Source organism: Scyliorhinus torazame, chromosome 8 (assembly GCF_047496885.1).
Source record: "Scyliorhinus torazame isolate Kashiwa2021f chromosome 8, sScyTor2.1, whole genome shotgun sequence".
Classification (NCBI taxonomy): Eukaryota; Metazoa; Chordata; class Chondrichthyes; order Carcharhiniformes; family Scyliorhinidae; genus Scyliorhinus; species Scyliorhinus torazame.
In genome coordinates, this window is record NC_092714.1 from 74,878,465 (window position 1) to 74,902,072 (window position 23,608).

Here is a 23,608-nt window from a genome sequence, read left to right on the forward strand (position 1 = left end):
TAAAAGGGAAATGGGAAGAAGAGCTGGGGGAGGAGGTCGAGGAGGGGCTGTGGGCAGATGCCCTAAGCAGGGTAAACGCCTCGTCCTCGTGTGCCAGGCTAAGCCTGATTCAGTTTAAGGTATTACACAGGGCGCATATGACTGGAGCACGGCTCAGTAAATTTTTTGGGGTGGAGGATAGGTGTGCGAGGTGCTCGAGAAGCCCAGCGAATCATACCCATATGTTTTGGTCATGGCCGGCACTACAGGGGTTTTGGATGGGGGTGACAAAGGTGCTTTCAAAAGTAGTGGGGGTCCGGGTCGAACCAAGCTGGAGGTTGGCTATATTTGGGGTTGCACAAGAGCCGGGAGTGCAGGAGGAGAGAGAGGCCGGTGTTTTGGCCTTTGCGTCCCTAGTAGCCCGGCGCAGGATATTGTTAATGTGGAAAGAAGCCAAGCCCCCGGGGGTGGAGACCTGGATAAATGACATGGCAGGGTTTATAAAGCTAGAGCGGATTAAGTTCGTTCTAAGGGGGTCGGCTCAAGGGTTCACCAGGTGGTGGCAACCGTTCGTCGAATACCTCGCAGAAAGATAGATGGAATGGAAAAAAGAAGGCAGCAGCAGCAGCCCAGGATGGGGGGAGAGGGGGTGGGAGGGGGGGGGGGGGGGGGGGGGGGGGGGGGAAGAGAGAGAGGGGGTGGGAGGAGGAACCAGAAGGACTCTCAGGGTTGTTAATATATACTGTATAATATGTATAGGTCGTTGCTACAGATAATTATATATTGGACTGTTAAATTATATTTTTTGAAGAGTGTTACTTGTGATAAGGCAGTTGCCAATTAGGGTTAGTTTTCATTTTTGTTATTTATTATTTATTCATTTTCTGTTTATAAAATAGGTCATTGTTATTTGTGTTGTTATAATATTGTGTAAAGGATGCACAATGTACTGTGTTGGTTGACCAAATATTTTCAATAAAATATTTTATTTTAAAAAAACATTCACACTCTTGACTTGGAGCCTTGCACATGGCGATGAGGTTGACAGCTCAGGCGGTGAGCCACTCATCACAAAACACCCAGTCTCCATCTTGCTCTTGTAGTCAGTGTTGATGTGGCTAGTCCTTTTCAATGTCAAACCAGTTTCTAGTCCCCACCCCATAGTATGCCCAATATGGATGAGCACTCAGCGATAACAAGATAGCTGGGCTTCTTTTGTTTAAGGTAAGCATGTGGCGAGTATGTTACCTGCCAGTTGTCAAAAATGTGACAATTCTGAAGATGCAGCATTAGTAAATTACTCATCCAATTCAGCTCAGAAATGAGATAGAGTGACTTTTGTTTCAATGAACTGCAATATTTGATACATGTATGTTTATCTCCTGAAGTCAAATTGCAGTATTTTCTTTCAACTAAAATCAACTAACTTTGTCCCAAAACTGTACATATGGATAAAACTATTTTATTTTAACAGTGAAATAAATTCAAATCTAATGGATTCTCTGATACTGCATAATCAAAGGGCGCACAAGAGGAAGCAAAAGTATGAACAGCATTATGCCTACAATAGAAATCTGAAATAATCTTCAACAAAGTGTACTCCAATCAATAATAATGAGATTTTTCAATTTCACCCCCACAGAAAAATGCATGTAAAATATATCCTTTAATATATTAAAACCCACCATCTTCATCCCACTCTCATAACTGCAATAACACTATATTTTACTTTGTATTTGCGTCTGTATATTGTACCCAAGAGTTCAACGTTGAAATAAAAAATTGAAGGTACCACATTGGTCGATAATTAAGAAAACCAATTCAAAACAAAACCCTGAAACAATCTAAAAACACAGACATCGTTCTCTGTAGATATACAAGCTTAAAGGAGTTCTATAAATGTTGCAGTTTCCCAAATCATAAGCAATATTAATTGCCACGACGAGCTCTCATCTATACTTAAGAAATTGATAGCACAGAAATTAGAAATTAATTTAAAAGAATACGGTGAATACATTAATTTCATTTCCCCATTTAATAATGTAAATTCTCCATCTGAATGAACATGATCAAGCTCTCTTTAACGTGCAACAAAAATAAAAGTTAGGCTACATGTTTAAAGTACCATTCCAGCTACAGTCCAATTCCACTGAACAAGCTGTCTGTCATATGTAAATCCCAATTGGAACTGGGGAAGTGATAACAATGTGTTTAATAAATATTTAAAAACAAGTCTTTGCGGGGGATGACAAATGCCAGAAAAAAGGAGGGCTCCCTGCAAAACTGAAGATTTCCTACGAATCGAATCAGCTTTTTAATATACAAAAAGGCTACTAATCGCCTGAAAAATTGAAGTTTTGCCACTTTACAGGAACTTTAATGGAAATGTTCTCACAGTTTCACCCGAAATAATCTTCTGCAGTTACATTGCATTCTTTACTTACCTTAAGACTTGACTCATAGTCCGTGTTCACTTTAAACATCAACCCAAGACGCAAGTGAATCTCATTGGCCCGAGAGAAGCTGGGATCAATATAAAGCACCTCTTGAAATGCTTTAATTGCCCTGAAAGTAGAACAAAAATAACTTAGTATTCTTTTTGTTAGATTTATTTAAAGGAGGAATTTTCTTCATAGCTTTGTCTCCATTAATAATGAACAGGATAACAGAATTTTTTCTCCCCCAATATGAATTCTGTAACAACAGTTAAAGCTAATCAAAGCATCCACAGTATCTATTTTCTAGAAGGTTCTAAACAAATTCTTGAGCAAAATAAACCTTTGAACATGGAAGTGAAATACCAGGCTTCTGGTTAACATTACATTTCCTAAACTGTAATACGTAAATATATATGCAGAGGTACAGCCCCCACCATTTATTGGCGATTCATTCGTACAAATATTAGTTGTCCATTATATGCAGTCGTGAAACATGGAGCTTTGTACCTCCACTTTTCTGCTCCTAGCCACTGTAGAACAAAGCAATTATATATAACTGTTCTCACAGATATACATTAAATTCTGCTGTACGGCTTAACAAAAAAGCTTTAACTTCGTACTTTATGTTCCAAAGAATCACGTGTGCAAAATTTAATTAAGAGCATCAAGTCACTTAACTTCTTTATTTCTCAATTTTTTTGATAATCAAGAGTGTTCCCGTCTATAGACATGATATGTACTGTGGGAGTTTTTCATCTAATTCAACTTTAGGATGCTGAAGAGAGAAGAACTAAGCAGTAGTCTGGTCAGTTTCACCACTGCAACTGACAAGCACAGCTCAAGTTTCAGTAGGCTTTGACATAAGGTGGGTTTATCATTGTTACTTACTTGTGAGCAGCAATTTCAGGAGTTCTGGAGGACATGGGGCCTCAGTGGGGCTACCTGACAGCACTTTAGAACAAGTAAAAACAGCTGCATGAACTAGCTGAAATAGTTGGGTGCTTAAAATGGACACCTATTGTACTGACAAATGATTAGCCTCATTTGCCCAATATAGTAGAAGCAGTGCAAGTGATGGGGACAGCACATATGCCTTAACCTCATTTTCTTCACCCAGCTCAACCATTTCAACTATACTATTACAAAAGTTGGAGAATAAACCTTGTTTCAAGCCGACATGTTAACATAACAATGCTGCACCTGCTGTCTAAATTGAAATGCTTCTAAATTTTATAATTTGGGTGTTGAGCTGCAACTTCTTCCTCCCCAATACGTTATACACACACTGCTTCAGGCTGGTAAACATGTCACATATAACAAAATAAATACCTGCTTGCTCACCTCCTGCAGTCAACCTCACATCTGCTTAACACCATCTGTGCCTAACAGTAAAACCATAAAGAAAAGCCACAGGTACTCGTTGCTGTATCAAAGCTGCATTCAGATTAGATCAAACAAAACTATAATTTGTTTCAGAGGAAATGAAAAATAACAAAAGAACACAATATTAAAGGTAAAATATTTCAAGAACTGAATCATGGGCGAGACTAGATCCAGATTTGTACATTTCACTCAGCATTTCCCTTCAACTGTTAATTTTTTTTAAAAATGAAAAATATTAAGTGTCAAGCAGAAATTGGGCACATCCCCATAGAGCACAAGTAACAGAGAAATTCAAAGTACATTGGTGAAGGTTACTTCCTATCTTCTTGGCTAGCATCAGTGTGAATCAATCTATGCAAGGACATTGCATTCCAAATCGAACACCCAGTTCCATCACATGCTCAGAAGGTATTAAAAATGAACCACAACAGCAAGGAACATATCTGCACTGATCTTTTGACTGTGCTATGCTAACTGTTACTTGCTAGAATGCAAGCGTAAGAGGCATACGCTTTGGCAATCTCAGTAGGGGGCAATGCACTTGGAATTCTGCACCTCTTCACAGTTTGTGTCTGTAGGAGCATTAAGAGAGAACATGCTGTCCAACCACCTTCAAATCTCCCTCCAATTCACTGATCATGTTGACTTGGAAAAGTATATTTTCTTCATGTCCACAATTACCAACAGCACTGTGGGTGTACCAAAACCTCATGGACTGCAGCCATTCGAGAAGATGGCTCACCATTGCCTACGCAAGGGTGTCATTGAGAACATACTTTAGTTTGGCTGCAATGCCCTAATAGCTGATTGATCTGCAATTATTCTCTGTCTATGCTCATATAAGAATAGCAATTATATGAGCACATTATTTTATAGCACTTGGTATTTGTTGAACCAGACTGTGCAGTTAACGTTTTGAAGGGGAATGGAGATTCTGTTCCAAATAGTCCAATGCTAATCATGTGTATTCAAGAGAACAAGCGTCATTGGTAAAATAATTGTAGCTACTCAACCTTCCTTTCCAAAAGTAACACTCTGTACAGCAAGATCCCACAATCTATATACAGATACGACACTGCTGGCAACAGCAGGAAATGTAAGCTTAGGTTTGTATGTTGGCTAGGAGAGGGTATTGCCAAGGAGTGAGGAAACAGAGGAAGCAATACACTTATGAAAATAGAAATGATCCCAGGATTACTGAGTGTAATTTGACTATCTTCTTAAATTTCTTCTATTTCTCTTTGCGTTGGTTTCTTCCAAGTTAGTTCCCTCCAAACGTGCGTGTCTCTTTTGTAGTCACGCGGAAGACGTACTACTCAACATGCCACTTCATTTGTTTATATTGGTCAAGGAATCATCGCTGTATGGAACCTTCCAAGGACAGCTCATAACAGATCCAAGAACAAATTTACCTCTGCTGATATCCAATAAATATCACCATCGTTTGCTCGCAAAGCTTTTAAAAATCTAATTTTATGAGCAAAACTGGGAATAGTTTTCTGGAATCTTGTCCGCAAGAAGATCAACAGTCCACCCGAGACCCCAAAAACATTTGTCGTTTGTGCTGGGGAACTGCCAACGATGACATATAAACCCACCTGTACTAGGTGTTTGTTGTCTGCTTGTGAAAGGTTCACTTATGCATATACATATGAACCCCACTGTCTGTAATCTCGTTTACATCTGTTTGTAATAATAGGGTTAATGAATCCTGACTGTACCAGTGTCAGATTTGCAATGTTTCTGCACAAGTGAAGGATAGTATCACATTCAAAGTCTTTCTTCCACTCTCACCATGTCTTTTATGTATTAAACCACTGCTATAGTGTAGTCCAATGATATCTGCACTACTCTACACCAGTGGATTTCCCCCCGGGGTTCCCACTTTTACCAACCAGCTGACCTTCGCAAGCCACACCAGCCGGGCGATCTTCGCAACACACCATTTTCACCTACCTTAAATACGGCAGGTCCTCACAATCTCACTTGCTTTGTCATTCAATGTTACATTTCTGCAAAGGACAGCAGAAGTGGCCAGAGCCCTGCTGCACAGACAGGTGGTACAATGCACAGCAAAGCAATAGTGGTAGGGGATTCAATAGTCAGGGGCACAAATAGGCGCTCTGTGGCCGTGAAAGGGACTCCAGGATGATAGTTTGCCTCCTTGGTGCCAGAATCCTGGATGTCAGGAGACACTTCTTCACACACAGAGTGGTGAGCCTGTGGAATTCATTACCACAGGAAGTAGTTGATGCTAAAACTTTGAATATGTTCAAGAGGGGCTGGATATAGCACTTGGGGAGAATGGGATCAAAGGCTATGGGGAGAAAGCAGGATTAGGCTATTGAGTTGGATGATCAGCCATGATTGTGATGAATAGCAGTGCAGGCTCGAAGAGCCAAAGGCCTCCTCCTGCTCCTATCTTCTGTGTATCTATGTCTGTGAGCGGGTGCAAAGCATCCTAAAATGGGAGGGAAGTCATATAAACGGTCATTGTCCACAGTGGCACGAATGACATAGGTAGAAAGAGTAGCAAGGTCCTGCAATGTCAATTTAGGGAGTTAGGTAGAAGATTAAAAATCAGGACCTCAAGGGTAGAAATCTCAGGATTATTCCACATGCCACGTGCTAGTAAGGCTAGGAACAGGGAGATAATGCAGTTGAATATGTGGCTTAAGAACCAGTGAAGGAGGGAGAGCTTCAGTTTTTTGGATGACTGGGATATATACCAGGGAAGGTGGGGCCTGTACAAGAAGGACAGGTTACACCTGAACTGGAGGGGCACCAATATCCTGGCTGGGAGGTTTGCGAGTATGGTCCGGGTGGGTTTAAACTAATGTGACAGGGGGGTGGGAATCAGAACAGTAAGCCAGCAAGTCCAGAAACGGGATGAGCATGGTGCAACGGTCAGGTTGGCTAAGAGGAAGTGCAGGCTGGGAGAGGTCAAACTCAGTGGCCTGGAGGTCTGGAGTGCATCTGCTTCAATGCACGGAGTATGACAGGTAAGACAGGTGAATTTAAGAGCCTTGATTCATGCGCAGAACTTGGATGTGATGGGGTAACGGAGTCTTGGTTAAAAAAGGGGCAGGACTGGTAGCTATTCCAGATATAGGTGTTTTAGGCGAGACAGAGGGGAAGGTAAAAGAGGTGGGGGGGTTGCAATACTGGTTAGGGAACATATTACAGCTGTACAGAGGGAGGACACCTTGGAAGAATAAAGTAACAAGACACGGTGGGTAGAACTCAGGAAGGAGGCAGTCACTATGATGGGGGTGTACTACAGGCCTCCCAACAGCCCATGGGAAGTTGAAGAACAGATAGCTAAGTAGATTCTGGATAGATGTAGAAATAATAGGGTTGTTGTAGTGGGAGACTTCAATTTTCCCATTTTGACTGGAAAGCCATTAGGGCTAGGGGTTTGGATGGTGAGGAATTTGTTAAGTGTGTCCAGGAAAGTCTTTTGGAACAATATGTGGGTAGTCCGACTAGAGAGAGGGCTATACTAGACCAAGTACTAGGGAACAAGCCCATCCAGGTCATCAAAATTGCAGTGGGGGAACATGTGGGCAGCACGGTAGCACTGTGGTTAGCACTGTTGCTTCACAACACCAGGGTCTCAGGTCCAATTCCAGGCTTTGGTCACTGTCTGCGAAGCCTGCACGTTCTCCCAGTGGCTGCATGGGTTTCTTCCGGGTGCTCCGGTTTCCTCCCACAAGTCCCGAAGGACGTGCTGTTAGGTGCATTGTACATCTTAATTCACCCTGTGTACCCGAACAGGCAACATAGTGTGGCGACTAGGGGCTTTTCACAGTAACTTCATTGCAGTATTAATGTAAGCCTACTTGTGACAATAATAATAGATTGTGTGGCGAACAGAGACCACAATTCCGTAAGCTTTCGGATACTCATGGCAAAGGACGAGTGTTGTCCTAGGGTGAAGGTGCTAAATTGGGGGAATGCTAACTACAATCAGATTGGGCAGAATTTAGAGACAGTTGTTTGGGAGAGACTGTTTTGAGGTTAAATCCACATTTGGCATGTGGGAGTCTTTTAAGGAGCAGTTGATGGGAGTGCAGGACAGGCATGTGCCGAAGAAGGGAAAGATAGGAACGGCAGGATTCAGGAACCGTGGATAACCAGGGAAATTGGGAATCTAGTCAAAAAGAAAAAGGATGCATACATGAGATCTAGGCAATTAATAACAGATGAAGCACTTGAAGAATACAGGGAAAGTAGAAAAGAGCTCAAACAGGGAGTTAGGAGGGCAAAAAGGGGTCACAAAATGTCCTTGGCAGACAGGATTAAGGAGAACCCCAAGGCATTTTATAAATGTATATTCGGAACAAGAGGGTAGCTAGAGAAAGAGTTGGTCCACTCAAGGACAAAGGAGGGAAATTATGCGTAAAACCAAAGGACGTAGGCGAGATCCTTAATGACTACTTTGCATCGGAATTCACAAAGGAGGGACGCGTTGATTGGTGGTGTCTCAGAGGGATATGTAAACACTTTAGAACAAGTCATTATTATGAGGGAGGAAGTGTTAGGTGTGTTAAAAAACATTAAGATTAGACAAATCCCCAGGGCCAGATGGCTTCTATCCCAGATTTTTGAGGGAAACGAGAGATGAACTCGCTGAGCCTCTCACAGAAATCTTTGTTTCCCTGTTGGCCACATGTGGTCCCAGAGGATTGGAGGATAGCCAATGTTATCCTGTTGTTTAAGAAGGGTGGCAAGGCTTCCGGGTACGGCTATGCAGAGCAAGGCGCATGTTCGGTAGCTCCCGCTTGGAACGGACTTTTGGGCTCTTTACAGGGCCCCCACGGCATTTGTTTGACATTTCCCGGTGTGGGAAGAAGACTGCAACATTCCCCCGACAGTGTCCCCCAGGAATGGTACGTCTCTTGGTTACCAGACCTGGCAGAAACAGTAAAAGATTTGGCTTTAACTGCAGGATAAACAAAGCCTCTTCCAGCATGCAGGAGGGGGAAGGGCAAGCTTAGAGGCTGCAAGCTGACCTGAGGGCCTTTATCAAAGGTGAATTCTAGCAGCAGAGGGATCAACTGTGAAAAGATCTACCAAGGCCATTGACGAAGCGGGGACGAGGCTTCCGGTGGCGGCCATGGAGGAGTAGGTCGCGCATTCGGCAGCTCCCGTCTGGAACGGACTCTCAGACCTTTTTCAGGAGTTTCCACAGACATTTTGGGGCAGATTGGTGAAGCGAACACTGCCAAAAGGATTCCCTCTCGAGACATTCGGCGGCTCCCGCAAAAACGGACTTTTGGGCTCTTTTCAGGGCCCCCAAGGGCACTTTTTCGACGTTTCCCGGTGTGGGAAGGAGTTAACAATAGCTCCCTGTCAGTATATGGCTTTAACTAGGAGAGGTTAAAAAGGTGGTGGTGGACCAGAAGAAGGGAGGGAAGGACAAAATGGCGGCGGGCGGAGACCAGGCAGCGTGGAGGCAGTGGGCGGAGGAGCAACAGGAGGGTATCAAGCGCTGCCTCAGAGAGATTAAAACGGCCCTGCTAGAGCCGATGAAGGCTTCTATTGATAAGCTGCTGGAGACACAGACGGCCCAGGGGGTGGCGATCCGAGAGGCTCAACAAAAGATCTCTGACAATGAGGACGAGATCTTAGGCCTGGCGGTAAAGGTGGAGGCGCACGAGGCGCTCCACAAGAAATGGCAGGAGCAGTTCGAGGAGCTGGAGAATCGGTCGAGGCGGAAGAATCTGCGGATTCTGGGCCTCCCGGAGGGGCTGGACGTGGGGGCCTATGTGGTTACCATGTTGAACTCGCTGATCGGAGCGGGGTCCTTCCAGGGGCCCCTGGAGCTGGAAGGGGCCCAAAGAGTGTTGGCGAGGAGGCCCAAGGCTAACGAGCCTCCGCGGGCGGTGCTGGTGCGGTTCCATCGGTTCGTCGATCGGGAGTGTGTGCTCAGGTGGGCCAAGGAAAGGAGCAGCAGGTGGGAGAACGCAGAGGTACGGATATACCAGGACTGGAGTGCGGAGGTGGCGAAGAGCAGGGCCGGGTACAATCGAGCTAAGGCGGTACTGCACAGGAAGGGGGTGAAGTTTGGCATGTTGCAGCCGGCACGACTGTGGGTTACCTACAAGGACCGGCACCATTATTTTGAGTCTCCGGAGGAGGCTCTTGTTCAGGCCGAGAAGCTGGACACAGATTGAGGGTCGGGATGGGCGATTGGGGACTGCGGTGGATATGTTATGCCTATTTTTGGTTCGGGGGGGGGCCTTTACATTGTTTTGGGTTTCTTTTTCTCTGTGTTTTTCTCTTTCGGGTTGGGAAGGGTGGATGGGGCGGGTTGGGCACTGTTTTGGTTGGTGGCGGGGCCTGGTAGGTGGAGAGCGCAGGCTTTTTTTCTGCGCCGAAGACTGGGGTGGGGGAGGGGCCGGGAAGCGAGGATTGTTTCCCACGTTTAGAACGGAGGGGGTAGGGGAGAGCCTGTGGATGGGGCGCGGGAGAGGAGGATGTGCAACAATGGGAGTAGTCGAAGGGGAGGCGGGAGTGGCCGGGGTCAGCAGGAGTCAGCTGACTGGCGGAAGTGCAATGGGGGGAGTAAACTAGCTTGGATGGGTCCTAGCCCCCGGGGGGGGGACGAGTTGCTGCTGCTAAGGCCAAGGAGGAGCTGGAGCGAGTTTGGGGGGGGGGGGGGGGGTGCCGCTGTGGGAAACGGGCCGGGTGTTGGGTGCGGGCGCGTGGCTGGCCGAGGAGGGGTCATGGCTAGTTGGCGGGTAAGGGGACTGAATGGGCCGGTTAAGCGGGCCCGCGTGTTCGCGCACCTGAAGGGGCTCAAGGCGGATGTGGTTATGCTCCAGGAGACACACCTGAAGGTGGCAGACCAGGTAAGACTGAGGAAAGGGTGGGTAGGTCAGGCGTTTCACTGCCAAAAATCGAGGGGTGGCGATCTTGGTGGGAAAGAAGGGGTCATTCGAGGCGTCGAGCATTGTGGCAGATAATGGCGGTAGGTACATAATGGTAAGTGGTAAGTTGCAGGGAGAGAGGGTGGTACTGGTCAATGTGTATGCTCCGAACTGGGACGATGCAGGTTTTATGCGGTGTATGTTCGGTTGGATCCAGACTTGGAAGTGGGGGCCTGATAATGGGGGGAGATTTTCACACGGTGTTGGATCCGGCAGTGGATCGCTCCAAGTCTAGGACGGGTAGGAAGCCGGCGGCGGCTAGAGTGTTGAGGGGATTTATGGACCAAATGGGAGGGGTGGACCCTTGGAGATTTGCAAGGCCGGGGGCTTCTCACATGTCCATAAGGCTTATTCTCGAATCGACTTTTTCATTTTGAGTAGGGCGTTGATAGCAGGAGTAGAGGATACCGAGTATTCGGCAATAGCCATTTCGGACCACGCCCCGCATTGGGTGGACTTGGAGATGGGAGAGGAGAGGGACCAGCGCCCGCTGTGGCGCTTGGAGTTGGGGCTGTTGGCGGACGAGGTGGTGAGCGAGCGGGTCCGAGGAAGTATAGAGAGGTACTTGGAGACCAACGACAACGGGGAGGTCTGAGTGGGGATGGTATGGGAGGCACTGAAGGCGGGTGGTGAGGGGAGTGCTGATCTCCATTAGGGCCCACAAGGAGCGAAGGGAGCGGGGGGAGAGGGAGAGGCTGGTGGGAGAGATGGTGAGGGTAGACAGGGGGTATGCTGAAGAGCCTGAGGAAGGATTGTTGAGGAAGAGGTGCAGCCTCCAGGCCGAATTCGACCTGGTGACCACCAGGAAGGCGGAGGTGCAGTGGAGGAAGGCCCAGGGGGCGGTCTACGAGTATGGGGAAAAGGCAAGCCGGATGCTGGCGCATCAGCTTCGGAAGCGAGACGCAGCTAGGGAGATCGGGGGAGTTAAGGACAAGGGAGGGATCGTGGTGCGGAGTGGAGTTGGCATCAAGGAGTCTACAGGGACTTCCATGAGGAATTGTACCGATCCGAGGCCCCACGGGAGGAGAGAGGGATGGGCCGTTTCCTGGACCAATTGAGGTTTCCAAAGGTGGAAGAGGGACTGGTGGCGGGACTGGGGGCCCCGATTGGGCTGGAGGAGCTGATCAAAGGGATAGGAAGCATGCAGGCGGGGAAGGCACCGGGGCCGGACGGTTTCCCAGTCGAGTTCTATAAAAATATATGGACCTGTTGTGCCGCTGTTAGTTAGGACCTTTAATGAGGCTGGGAGGGTGGGGCTTTACCCCCGACGATGTCCCGGGCACTGATCTCCTTGATCCTGAAGCGGGACAAGGATCCCCTGCAATGTGGGTCTTACAGACCAATTTCCTTGCTAAATGTAGATGCCAAGGTGCTGGCGAAGCTCTTAGCCACGAGGATTGAGGATTGTGTGCCGCAGATCATCCATGAAGACCAGACGGGGTTTGTGAAGGGGAGACAGTTGAACGCGAATGTGCGGAGGCTTTTGAACGTTATCATGATGCCGGCGAGGGGTGGGGGAGGCGGAGATAGTGGTGGCGATGAATGCTGAGAAAGCCTTCGATAGGGTAGAGTGGGGGTACCTGTGGGAGGTGCTGAAGAGGTTCGGGTTTGGGAAGGGGTTTGTCAGGTGGGTTAGGCTGTTGTATGAGGTCCCGATGGTGAGTGTGGCCACAAATAGGAGGAAGTCAGAGTACTTTTGGTTGCACCGAGGGACGGGAGAGGGGTGTCCCCTGTCCACCCTGCTCTTCGCACTGGCGATTGAACCCTGGCTATGGCACTGAGAGAGTCGAGGAACTGGAGGGGATTGGTGCGGGGTGGGGAGGAGCATAGGGTGTCGCTTTATGCGGACGACATGGTGTGGCGGACCCGGTGGGAGGAATGCCAGAGGTAATGAGGATCCTTAGGGAAATCGGTGACTTTTCAGGGTACAAGCTCAATATGGGGAAGAGCGAGCTGTTCGTAGTTCTGCTAGGGGACCAGGAGAGGGGGATTGGCGAGCTCCCACTAAAATCGGTGGAGAGGAGCTTCAGATATTTGGGGGTCCAGGTGGCCAGGAGCTGGGGGGCCCTGCATCGGCTTAACTTTACAAGGCTGGTGGAGCAAATGGAGGAGGAGTTCAAGAGGTGGGACGCGTTGCCGCTGTCCTTGGCGGGTAGGGTGCAGTCAATCAAATGACGGCGCTCCCAAGGTTTTTGTTCCTGTTCCAGTGCCTCCCCGTGTTTATCCCGAAGGCTTTTTTCAGGCGGGTCAACAGGAGTATAATGGGGTTTGTGTGGGCGCGAGGGACTCCGAGGGTAAGAAGGGTGTTCCTGGAGCGGAGTAGAGATGGGGGGGGCTGGCGCTGCCCAACCTCTGTGGGTACTACTGGGCCGCCAATGCGACGATGGTGTGCAAGTGGGTGATGGAGGGGGAGGGGACTGCATGGAAGAGGCTAGAGACGGCGTCCTGTGTGGGTACGAGTCTGGGGGCGCTGGCAACGGCACCGCTGCCGCTCCCTCCAAGAAGGTATACCACGAGCCCGGTGGTGGTGGCGGCCCTCAAAATTTGGGGCAGTGGAGGCGGCACAGGGGGGGAAGTTGGGCCTCGGCGTGGACCCCATTACAGGGGAACCACCGGTTCGCCCCAGGAAGAACAGGTGGAAGGTTTTCGGGTGGCACAGGGCAGGGATACGAAAGTTGGGGGACCTGTTTGTGGGCGGGAAGTTCGCAAGCTTGGGTGAGGTGGAGGAGAACACCTTCAGGTACTTACAGGTAAGGGCGTTTGCCAGACGGCAGGTGGTGGAATTCCCGCGGCTACTGCCACACACAGTACAGGACAGGGTGCTCTCGGGGGGGGGGGGGGGGGGGGGGGGGAAGAGAGAGTGAGGAAGATCTCGGAAACTTACCAGGTGATGCAGGAGGAGGAGGAGGCCTCGGTGGTGGAGTTGAAAGGTAAGTGGGAGGAGGAGTTGGGAAAGGAGATCGAAGAGGGGACGTGGGCAGATGCCCTAGGGAGGGTGAATTCTTCCTCTTCGTGCGCGAGGCTCAGCCTCATACAGTTTAAGGTGCAGCACAGGGCACACATGACTGGGTTCTTTGGGGATGAGGACAAGTGTGTTAGGTGCTCAGGGAGCCCAGCAAATCACACCCATATGTTCTGGGCATGCCCAGCGCTCGAGGAATTTTGGAAGGGTGTAGCGAGGACGGTGTCGAGGGTGGTAGGATCCAGGGTCAGACCGGGCTGGGGGCTCGCAATATTTGGGGTGGCAGAGGAGCCAGGAGGCGAAAGAGGCCGGAATTCTGGCCTTTGCGTCCCTGGTAGCCCGGCGAAGGATTCTCCTTCAGTGGAAAGATACGAGGCCCCCCAAGCGTGGAATCCTGGATCAGCGATATGGCAGGGGTCATTAAATTGGAGAGGGTGAAATTCGCCTTGAGAGGGTTGGTACAAGGGTTCTTTAGGCGGTGGCAACCGTTCTTAGACTTTCTGGCAGAACGATAGACATTGGTCAATGGCAGCAGCAGCTCGGGGGGGGGGGGGGTTTACTTTATTTTTGTTTATGATATTTACACTGGAGGGTCTGAGGCGGTGTACACACCTGTTGTGTTAAGTCGGGGTGTTAATATTAATTTATTATTTATGTATGGGGGGGGGGGTTTGGGGGGTTGCTTTTTTAGATTGTGTTTTGTACTTAACCCTGTTGGGTTCTTTTTTCTTTCTCATTTTGTTATTGATATTTTATGAAAACCTTTAATGAAAAAAATTTTTTTTTAAAGGGTGGCAAGGATAACCCGGCTATTTATAGGCCAGTGAACTTGACAGCAGTAGTGAAATTGTTGGAAAAGATTCTCAGTGATAGGATCTATGCACATTTGGAAGTGAATGGTCTTATTAGCGACATACATCATGGTTTTGTACAAGGGTGGTCATGTCTCCCTAATTTAATTGAGTTTTTTGAGGAGGTGACAGAATGATTGACGAGGGAAGGGCTGTGGATGTTGCCGACATGGACTTTATTAAAGTATTTGACAAGGTCCCTCATGGCAGGCCGCTGCAAAAGATTAACTCACACAGGGTCAGGGGTGAACAGCTAGATGGATTCAGAACTGGCTTGGCCATAGAAGACAGAGGGTAGCAATGGAAGAGTGTTTTTTCCGAATGGAGGTCTGCAATTAATGGTGTTCCACAGGGATCAGTACTGGAACCTCTGCTGTTTGTAATATATATATATATATAATATATATATACATACAGAAATGACTTGGAAGAAAGCATAGCTGGTCTAATTAGCAAGTTTGCGGATGATACCAAGATTGCAGAAGTTGCAGATAGTGATGAAGATTGTCAGAGAATACAGCAGGAATTGTCAGAAAAATTGGGCGGAGAAATGGCAGATGGAATTTAACACGGACAAATGCGAGGTGATGCATTTTGTTACATCCAATTCAAGTGGGAGCTATAAAATAAATGGCAGAACCATCAGGAGCATAAACACACAGACAGATCTGGGGGTGCAGGTCCACAGATCCTTAAAAGTGGCAGCACAGGTGGAAATGGTGGTAAAGAAAGCATACGGCATGCTTGCCTTCATTGGATGGGGCATCAAGTATAAAAGTTCACTAATTATGTTAGTTATATAGAACGCTAGTTTGGCCACATTTGGAATATTGTGTCCAATTCTGGTTACCACACTACCAGAAGGACATGGAGGCTTTGGAGAGAGTACAGAAAAGGTTTCCCAGGATGTATGGAGGGTATTGAACAAACTGGGATTGTTTTTCCTAGAAAGATGGAGGCTGAGGGGCGACCTGATAGGAGTTTATAAAATTAGAAGGGGTGGACAATGGGAGGCTTTTTCCCAGGGCGGAAATTACACTTACAAGGGGGCACAAGTTCAAGGTTGGGGGGGCAGAGGAATAGGTTAAGTGGAGATGTGTGGTGGTGGTTGTAGTGGTGATGGTGAAAGAGTCTTTTTACACAGAGGGTGGTGGTGGCCTGGAATGCACTGCCAAGTGAGGTGGTTGAGGCAGATACGTTAGCGACCGTTAAGACTTATCAAGACAGACACATGAACAGACTGGGTATAGAAGGTTACAGGCGGTTGGTCTAGATAGGACACGCGGCCGGCACAGGCTTGGAGGGTCGAAGGGCCAGTTCTTTGTTCAGCTGATAATTTAAATTCTCGTTGCATCCTTTGAAAACTTTGTCCTCCAATTTGCCATGCTTAATCTTCAAATGGCGTTGAAGTTTTGAGGGCTTTAATCTTTCATTTACCAGTACTTCCCTGCATATAACATCCTGATTTGCATTGGCACAATTAACAATTAACAAAGCCATACTTCGAGAAATCATCTTTATCCTGCTTTGTTTCCAATGTTAATGTTTTTCTTTGTTTAAAACTATCCATTTTTAGTTCTTCACAGGCCTGTTGCCTTGCTTGCTCGCAGCAAGAAAATGGAGGAACCTCTTAAAAGTACAGACGTATAGGGCACATGACATCAGTGCATGTGCTGGGTGAGTAACATGCTCTCTGCTGCTGCTTCTGCCCAGAAGACTGCAACGTTCCATTTAAAAGCTGGTGGCGGCCAACATTCTCAATTTAAAAGCCGGTCGCGGCCGGCATTCTTAATTTCAACCTCTCGCAGCGATTGGCCGTTTTTCCAGCGAGCGGGAATGGCACGTGCCTCCCGACACCCACCCGGTCGCGACCCACAGTTTGAAAAACCCCTCCACCATTCTCCTGACTGGCTCAACCTCACAATACAAGTATATAGAGTGCTACCACATCTCATGTATCTAATCTACAGCCAGCATCCCATGACCAATTGTACAGTAGCTGAGGAATGGCAGTGGGCAACAGCCCCACAACGTGGGCATGCTGTGAAGAACCCAAGCTCAATTCACTGCACCAGAAAGACCGCAATCAAGCCCTTCTTATTTGAAATTGGGACTCCTAAGGATGTGTTCTGTCAAAAGAGCAGCTGTGACTTCTTACGAGAGTACAGATTCTGCAATTTGCAAGGACTGACTGACGAGACCATGTCTTTAAAAATGGAGGGGAATAGACATTGCTAGAATACAATCTCAGCAAGCAAAAGAGCAAAGAAGGTCATGCAGCCCCTTGAATATACCAATAAGGGCAAACACGCAGTAGAAACACCACGGGCAGGTCAAAAGAAAAAGAAAAGGACACAATACTCTGATAGAAGTTGCCTATGGAGCCCCTGTATTAGTGATGTAGTTTTGGGGAAGATGTATAGAGAGACCAAGGAAACATGCAACAAACCAATACATTTGCAATAGGTTATCTTAATATACATCTAGACCAGGCAACTGTTTAAGAAACAAAATTAATATCTAGAGTATATTAGAAACAAACAGACATAGAACATTCACAGCACAGCAGGCGGCTATACAGCCCATCGTGCTGAGCTATCCAACCAAATCCCATATTAAAGCTCTTGATTAAAGGCCTTCAAGATTATGGAACTTCAATTGCATGTTAAAATACTTTGTAATTGCAATGAGTTCTTGCTTCAGCCACCCGTTCAAGTTCTCTGTCCCTGCCACCCTTTGGGTGAAAACATTTCTCAACTCCTTTCTAATCATCGTACCAGTTAGTTATATCTGGCCCTAGGTTATTGATCTTCATAGCCACTCTATCTAGGGCCTCATAATTAAATCTCCTTGCAATCCCCTCTGTTCCAAAAGAAAACAACTTCAGCCTTTCCAACCATTCCCTGTAGATAAAAGTCTTCATTCCTGCCAATGTCCTCATAAATCTTCTTTGTACCCTCGCTCGTGCTTTTGGACAATATATGTTTTAGAATGTTAAAACACAACACGATGTACTACTAGGTAGTGGTGCTGGGTAATAAACCAGAAGTGGTTAACAATCCAAAGGTAAGAGAACATCTTGCAAATAGTGGCCATAATGTGACGGAAACTGAAAACTGTGGAAATGATTCAAATTCTTTATTATTTAGCAATATGAAAGGGATTGAAATTCTTTTTGCATAATGATTTCCATTAAGATCCTTTGAAGTAATGTGCAGATGATGAGTAGGTAGGTAGATAAAATTGCCCCTTCAAGTCTCTCACTCCAGTGGTACAAAGGAAATCTAAACAATAATTAACAAAGAACTTAGCGAATTCAGTGCATTACAAAATGGTAAATAGAGAAAATGGGGCTAAAGCTACACAAACGCCCGAGACCTGATTATTTTAATAGCATGGAATGAGCACCAATGCGGTAACTACACACCCATCAGTTTGAGAAGTTAAAGTAATCTATCAGAGGAGCGATTAGCACTTGGACATGTATCCGCTGATTAAGGACTAAATATGGATTTGTGATGGGAAATCCGGTATGAATAATCGGATTCAATTGTTCAGAGGCAAGTGATCCCAACCAACAAATCAGATCAAATATCTGCAGTACTGTCATGTCTAGTTAACAGTCAAACTATTAATGGGAGGAGGAGGCACCATGAACATCCTCATTCTGTTGTTAAAAAATAATTTTTATTAAGGTTTTCACAGAATATCAATAACAAAATGAAAAAGGGACCCAACAGGGTTAAATACAAAACAGTGAAAAAACAACCCTCCATATCTCCCTCCCCATGTACGAAAATAATAAATTAACACCCAACTTAACACAGAGCCAACATAGCAAATATATACACCCCCTCAGATCCCCCAGTGTAAATAAACATAAAGTAAACCCCCCCCAACGAGTTGCTGCTGCCATTGACCAATGTCTACCGTTCTGTCAGGAAGTCTAAGAACGGTTGCTACCGCCTGAAGAACCCTTGTACCGACCCTCTCAAGGCGAATATCACCCTCTCCAACTTAATAAACCCCGCCATATCCTTGATCCAGGATTCCACGCTTGGGGGCCTCGCGAACTTCCTGAAGAAGAATCCTCCGCCGGGCTACCAGGGACGCAAAGGCCAGAATACCGGCCTCTTTCCCCTCCTGCACTCCCGGCTCCTCTGCCACCCCAAATATTGCGAGCCCCCAGCCGGTTTGACCCTGGATCCTACCACCCTCGACACCGTCCTCGCTACGCCCTTCCAAAATTCCTCGAGCTCTGGGCATGCCCAGAACATATGGGTGTGGTTCGCTGGGCTCCCTGAGCACCTAACACACCTGTCCTCATCCCCAAAAAACCGGCTCATCCTTGTCCGGTCATGTGTGCCCTGTGCAGCACCTTAAACTGTATGAGGCTGAGCCTCGCACACGAAGATGAAGAGTTCACCCTCCCCAGGGGCATCTGCCACGTCCCTTCCTCGATCTCCTCTCCCAACTCCTCCTCCCACTTGCCTTTCACCTCCACCACCGAGGCTCCTCCTCCTGCATCAACTGGTACGTTTCCGAGTTCTCCCCCCCCCCCACCCCCGAGAGCACCCTGTCCTGTACTGTGCGTGGCAGCAGCCGCAGGAATTCCACCACCTGCCGTCTGGCAAACGCCCTTACCTGTAAGTACCTGAAGGTGTTCCCCGGGGGGAGCCCGTACTTCTCCTCCAACTCACCCAGGCTCGCGAATTTCCCGTCCACAAACAGGTCTCCCAACCTTCGTATCCCTGCCCTGTGCCACCCTGAAAACCATCCATCCCCTGGGACGAACTGGTGGTTCCCCATATTGGGGTCAACACAGAGGCCCCAACTTCCCCGTGCCGCCTCCACTGCCCCCAGATTTTGAGGGCAGCCACCACCACCGGGCTCGTGGTATACCTCCTTGGAGGGAGCGGCAGCGGTGCCGTTGCCAGCGCCCCCAGACTCGTACCCACACAGGACGCCGTCTCCAGCCTCTTCCATGCAGCCCTCTCCCCCTCCATCACCCACTTACGCACCATTGTCACATTGGCGGCCCAGTACTACCCACAGAGGTTGGCAGCGCCAGCCCCCCCCCCCCCCCCCCCCCCATATCTCTACTCCGCTCCAGGAACACCCGTCTCACCCTCGGAGTCCCTCGCGTCCACACAAACCCCATTATGCTCATTTTGACCCGCCTAAAAAGGCCTTCGGGATAAACACGGGGAGGCACTGGAACAGGAACAAAAACCTTGGGAGCACCGTCACTTTGACTGACTGCACCCTACCCGCCAAGGACAGCGGCAATGCGTCCCACCTCTTGAACTCCTCCTCCATTTGCTCCACCAGCCTTGTGAAATTAAGCCTATGCAGGGCCCCCCCAGCTCCTGGCCACCTGGATCCCCAAATATCTAAAGCTCCTCTCCGCCCTTTTTAGTGGGAGCTCGCCAAACCCCCTCTCCTGGTCCCCTGGGTGACCACGAACAGATAGCTCTTCCCCATGCTGAGCTTGTACCCAGAGAAATCCCCAAATTCCCTGAGGATCCTCATTACCTCTGGCATTCCCCCCACCGGATCCGCCACATATAACAGCAAGTCGTCCGCAGAGAGCGATGCCATATGCTCCTCCCCACACTGCACCAACCCCCTCCAGTTCCTCGGCTCCCTCAGTGCCATAGCCAGGGGTTCAATCGCCAGCACGAAGAGCAGGCGGGACAGGGGACACCCCTGCCTCGTCCCTCGGTGCAACCGAAAGTACTCAGACCTCCTCCTGTTCGTGGCCACACTCGCCATCGGGACCTCATACAACAGCCTGACCCACCTGACAAACCACTCCCCAAACCCAAACCTCTTCAGCACCACCCAGAGGTACCCCCACTCTACCCTATCGAAGGCTTTCTCAGTGTCAATCGCCACCACTATCTCCGCCTCCCCCCTCCCTCGCCGACATCATGATAACGTTCAGAAGCCTCCGCACATGCGCGTTCAACTGCCTCCCCTTCACGAACCCAGTCTGGTCTTCGTGGATGACCTGCGGCACACAATCCTCAATCCTCGTGGCTAAGACCTTCGCAAGCACCTTGGAACTACGTTTAGCAGCGAAACTGCAAGACCCACACTGCAGGGGATCCTTGTCCCGCTTCAGGATCAAGGAGATCAGTGCCCGGGACATCGTCGGGGGCAATGCCGCCCCCACCTTGCCTCATTAAAGGTCCTAACTAGCAACGGCCGCAACAGGTCCATATATTTTTTATAAAATTCGACCGGAAAACCATCCGGCCCCGGTGCCTTCCCCGCCTGCATGCTCCCTATCCCTTTGGTCAGCTCCTCCAACCCAATTGGGGCCCCCAATCCTGCCACCAGTCCCTCCTCCACCTTCGGAAACCTCAATTGGTCCAGAAAGCGTTCCATCCCTCCCTCCTACAGTGGAGGACCGGACCGATACAATTCCTCATAAAAGTCCCTGAAGACCCCATTGATACCAACCCCACTCCGCACCAAACTCCCTCCCCTGTTCTTAACTCCTCCGATCTCCCTAGCTGCGTCCCGCTTCCGGAGCTGATGCGCCAGCATCCGGCTTGCCTTTTCCCCATACTCATAAATCGCCCCGTGGTCCTTCCTCCACTGTACCTCCGCCTTCCTGGTGGACACCAGGTCGAATTCGGCCTGGAGGCTGTGCCTCTTCCTCAACAGTCCTTCCTCAGGCACCTCCTCATTCCTCCTGTCTACCCTCACCATCTCTCCCACCAGCCTCTCCCTCTGCTCCCTCCTCTTCTTGCGGGCCCTAATGGAGATCAGCTCACCCCTAACCACCGCCTTCAGCGCCTCCCATACCATCATCACTCGGACCTCCCTGTTATCGTTGGCCTCCAGGTACCTTTCTATGCTGGCTCGGACCTGTTCACTCACCTCCTCGTCCGCCAGCAGCCCCACCTCCAAACGCCACAACGGGCGCTGGTCCCTCTCCTCCCCCAGCTCTAAGTCCACCCAATGCGGGGCGTGATCCGAAATGGCTATCGCCGAGTACTCAGTATCCTCTACTCTCGCTAACAGCGCCCTGCTCATAATAAAAAAGTCGATCCGGGAATAAGCCTTACGGACATGTGAGAAGAATGAAAATTCCCTAGCCCCCGGCCTTGCAAATCTCCAAGGGTCCACTCCTCCCATCTGGTCCATAAACCCCCTCAGCACCTTAGCCGCCGCCAGCTTCCTACCCGTCCTAGACCTGGAGCGATCCAGTGCCGGATCCAACACCGTGTTAATGTCTCCCCCCATTATCAGGCCCCCCACTTCCATATCTGGGATCCGACCCAAGATGCACCGCATAAAACGCGCATCGTCCCAGTTCGGGGCATACACATTGACCAGTACCACCCTCTCTCCCTGCAGCTTACGTACCTACCGCCATTGTCTGCCACAATGCTCAACGCCTCGAACGACACCTTCTTCCTCACCAAGATCGCCACCCCTCAATTTTTGGCATCCAGCCCCGAAAAACACCTGACCTACCCAACCTTTCCTCAATCTTACCTGGTCTGCCACCTTCAGGTGCGTCTCCTGGAGCATGACAACAACCGCCTTCAGCACCTTCAGGTGTGCGAACACGCGGGCCCGCTTGACCGGCCGTTCAGTCCCCTTACATTCCAGGTTATCATCCGGATCAGGGGACTACCCGCCCCCTCCCCCACCGACTAGCCATAACCCCTCCTTGGCCAGCCACGCGCCCGCACCTCACGCCCGAGCCGTTCCCCACGGCGGCAGACCCCCGTCTCTACTCCCCCTTGACCCCCCCCCCTTGACCATAGCAGCAGCAATTCTATTCCCCCCCACCCACACACCCCTCGGCTTGGACCCCTCCTAGCTGCTTTACTCCCCCCATTGCACTTCCGCAAGTCAGTTGGCTCCTGCTGAACCCGGCCACTCCCGCCTCTCCTTCGACTCCCCCCATTGTTGACACACCCTCCTCTTCCATTCCCCATCCGCAGGCTCCCCACCTCCCCCTTACATCCCAAGCACAGGTAACAACCCTCGCTTCCCCGTCCCGGCCCCGCCCCCTCCAGTCTTCAGCTCGGGAAAAAGCCCGCACTTACCACCTACCCGGCCCCGCCACCTCTGACGCAGCTCCTTTTACAAGCCCAGTCCCCTCACCCCCGACTCGGACCTCCCCTCCCCGCCATCACACTGCCGGCCATCCACCCCTGTTCCATTTGCTTACCCCCCCTCCAAGAGCCCCCCCGACCAACCCAACCAAAACAGTGCCCAGCCCGCCCTAACCACCCTCACCCAACCAGAAAGAAAAAAACAAGAGCAAAGGACCCCCCCTCAAAAAGTGACATATCAACCGCAATCCCCAAACGCCCATCCCGACCCTCAATCTGTGTCCAACTTCTCGGCCTGAACAAAGGTCCGCGCCTCCTCCGGAGACTCAAAATAATGGTGCCGGTCCTCGTAGGTGATCCACAGTCGCGCCGGCTGCAACATGCCAAACTTCACCCCCTTCCTGTGCAGCACCACCTTCGCTCGATTGTACCAGGCCCTCCTCATCGCCACCTCCGCACTCCAGTCCTGGTATATTCGAACCACCGTGTTCTCCCACCTGCTGCTCCTCTCCTTCTTGGCCCACCTGAGCACACTCCCGATCAGCGAACCGATGAAACCGCACCAGCACCGCCTGACCAGGCTCGTTAGCCTTGGGCCTCCTCGCCAGCACTCTATGGGCCCCTTCCAGCTCCAGGGGCCCCTGGAAGGACCCCGCTCCCATCAGCAAGTTCAAGATGGTGACCACATAGGCCCCCACATCCGGCCCCTCCAGCCCCTCCGGGAGGCCCAGAATCCGCAAGTTCTTCCGCCTCGACCGATTCTCCATCTCCTCGAACCGCTCCTGCCATTTCTTGTGGAGCGCCTCGTGCGCCTCCACTTTTACCGCCAGGCCTAAGATCTCATCCTCGTTGTCGGAGATCTTTTGTCGGGCCTCGCGGATCGCCACCCCCTGGGCCGTCTGGGTCTCCAGCAGCTTATCGATAGAAGCCTTCAGCGGCCCAAGCAGGTCCGCTTTAATCTCCCTAAAGCAGCGCTGGA

At 49.6% G+C, this 23,608-nt stretch overlaps 1 protein-coding gene across 4 annotated transcripts in view; it reads right to left on the reverse strand.

The window, feature by feature from the left end:
- The window catches only part of kdm6a (lysine (K)-specific demethylase 6A), a 444,294-nt gene that overhangs the window by 239,601 nt on the left and 181,085 nt on the right, over positions 1-23,608 (reverse strand). For all 4 annotated transcript variants that reach the window (XM_072513832.1, XM_072513833.1, XM_072513835.1 and 1 more), the window contains one exon: positions 2,424-2,544. In XM_072513832.1, coding sequence (XP_072369933.1) covers positions 2,424-2,544 — 121 coding nt within the window. The remainder of the gene's footprint in view (positions 1-2,423; positions 2,545-23,608) is intronic.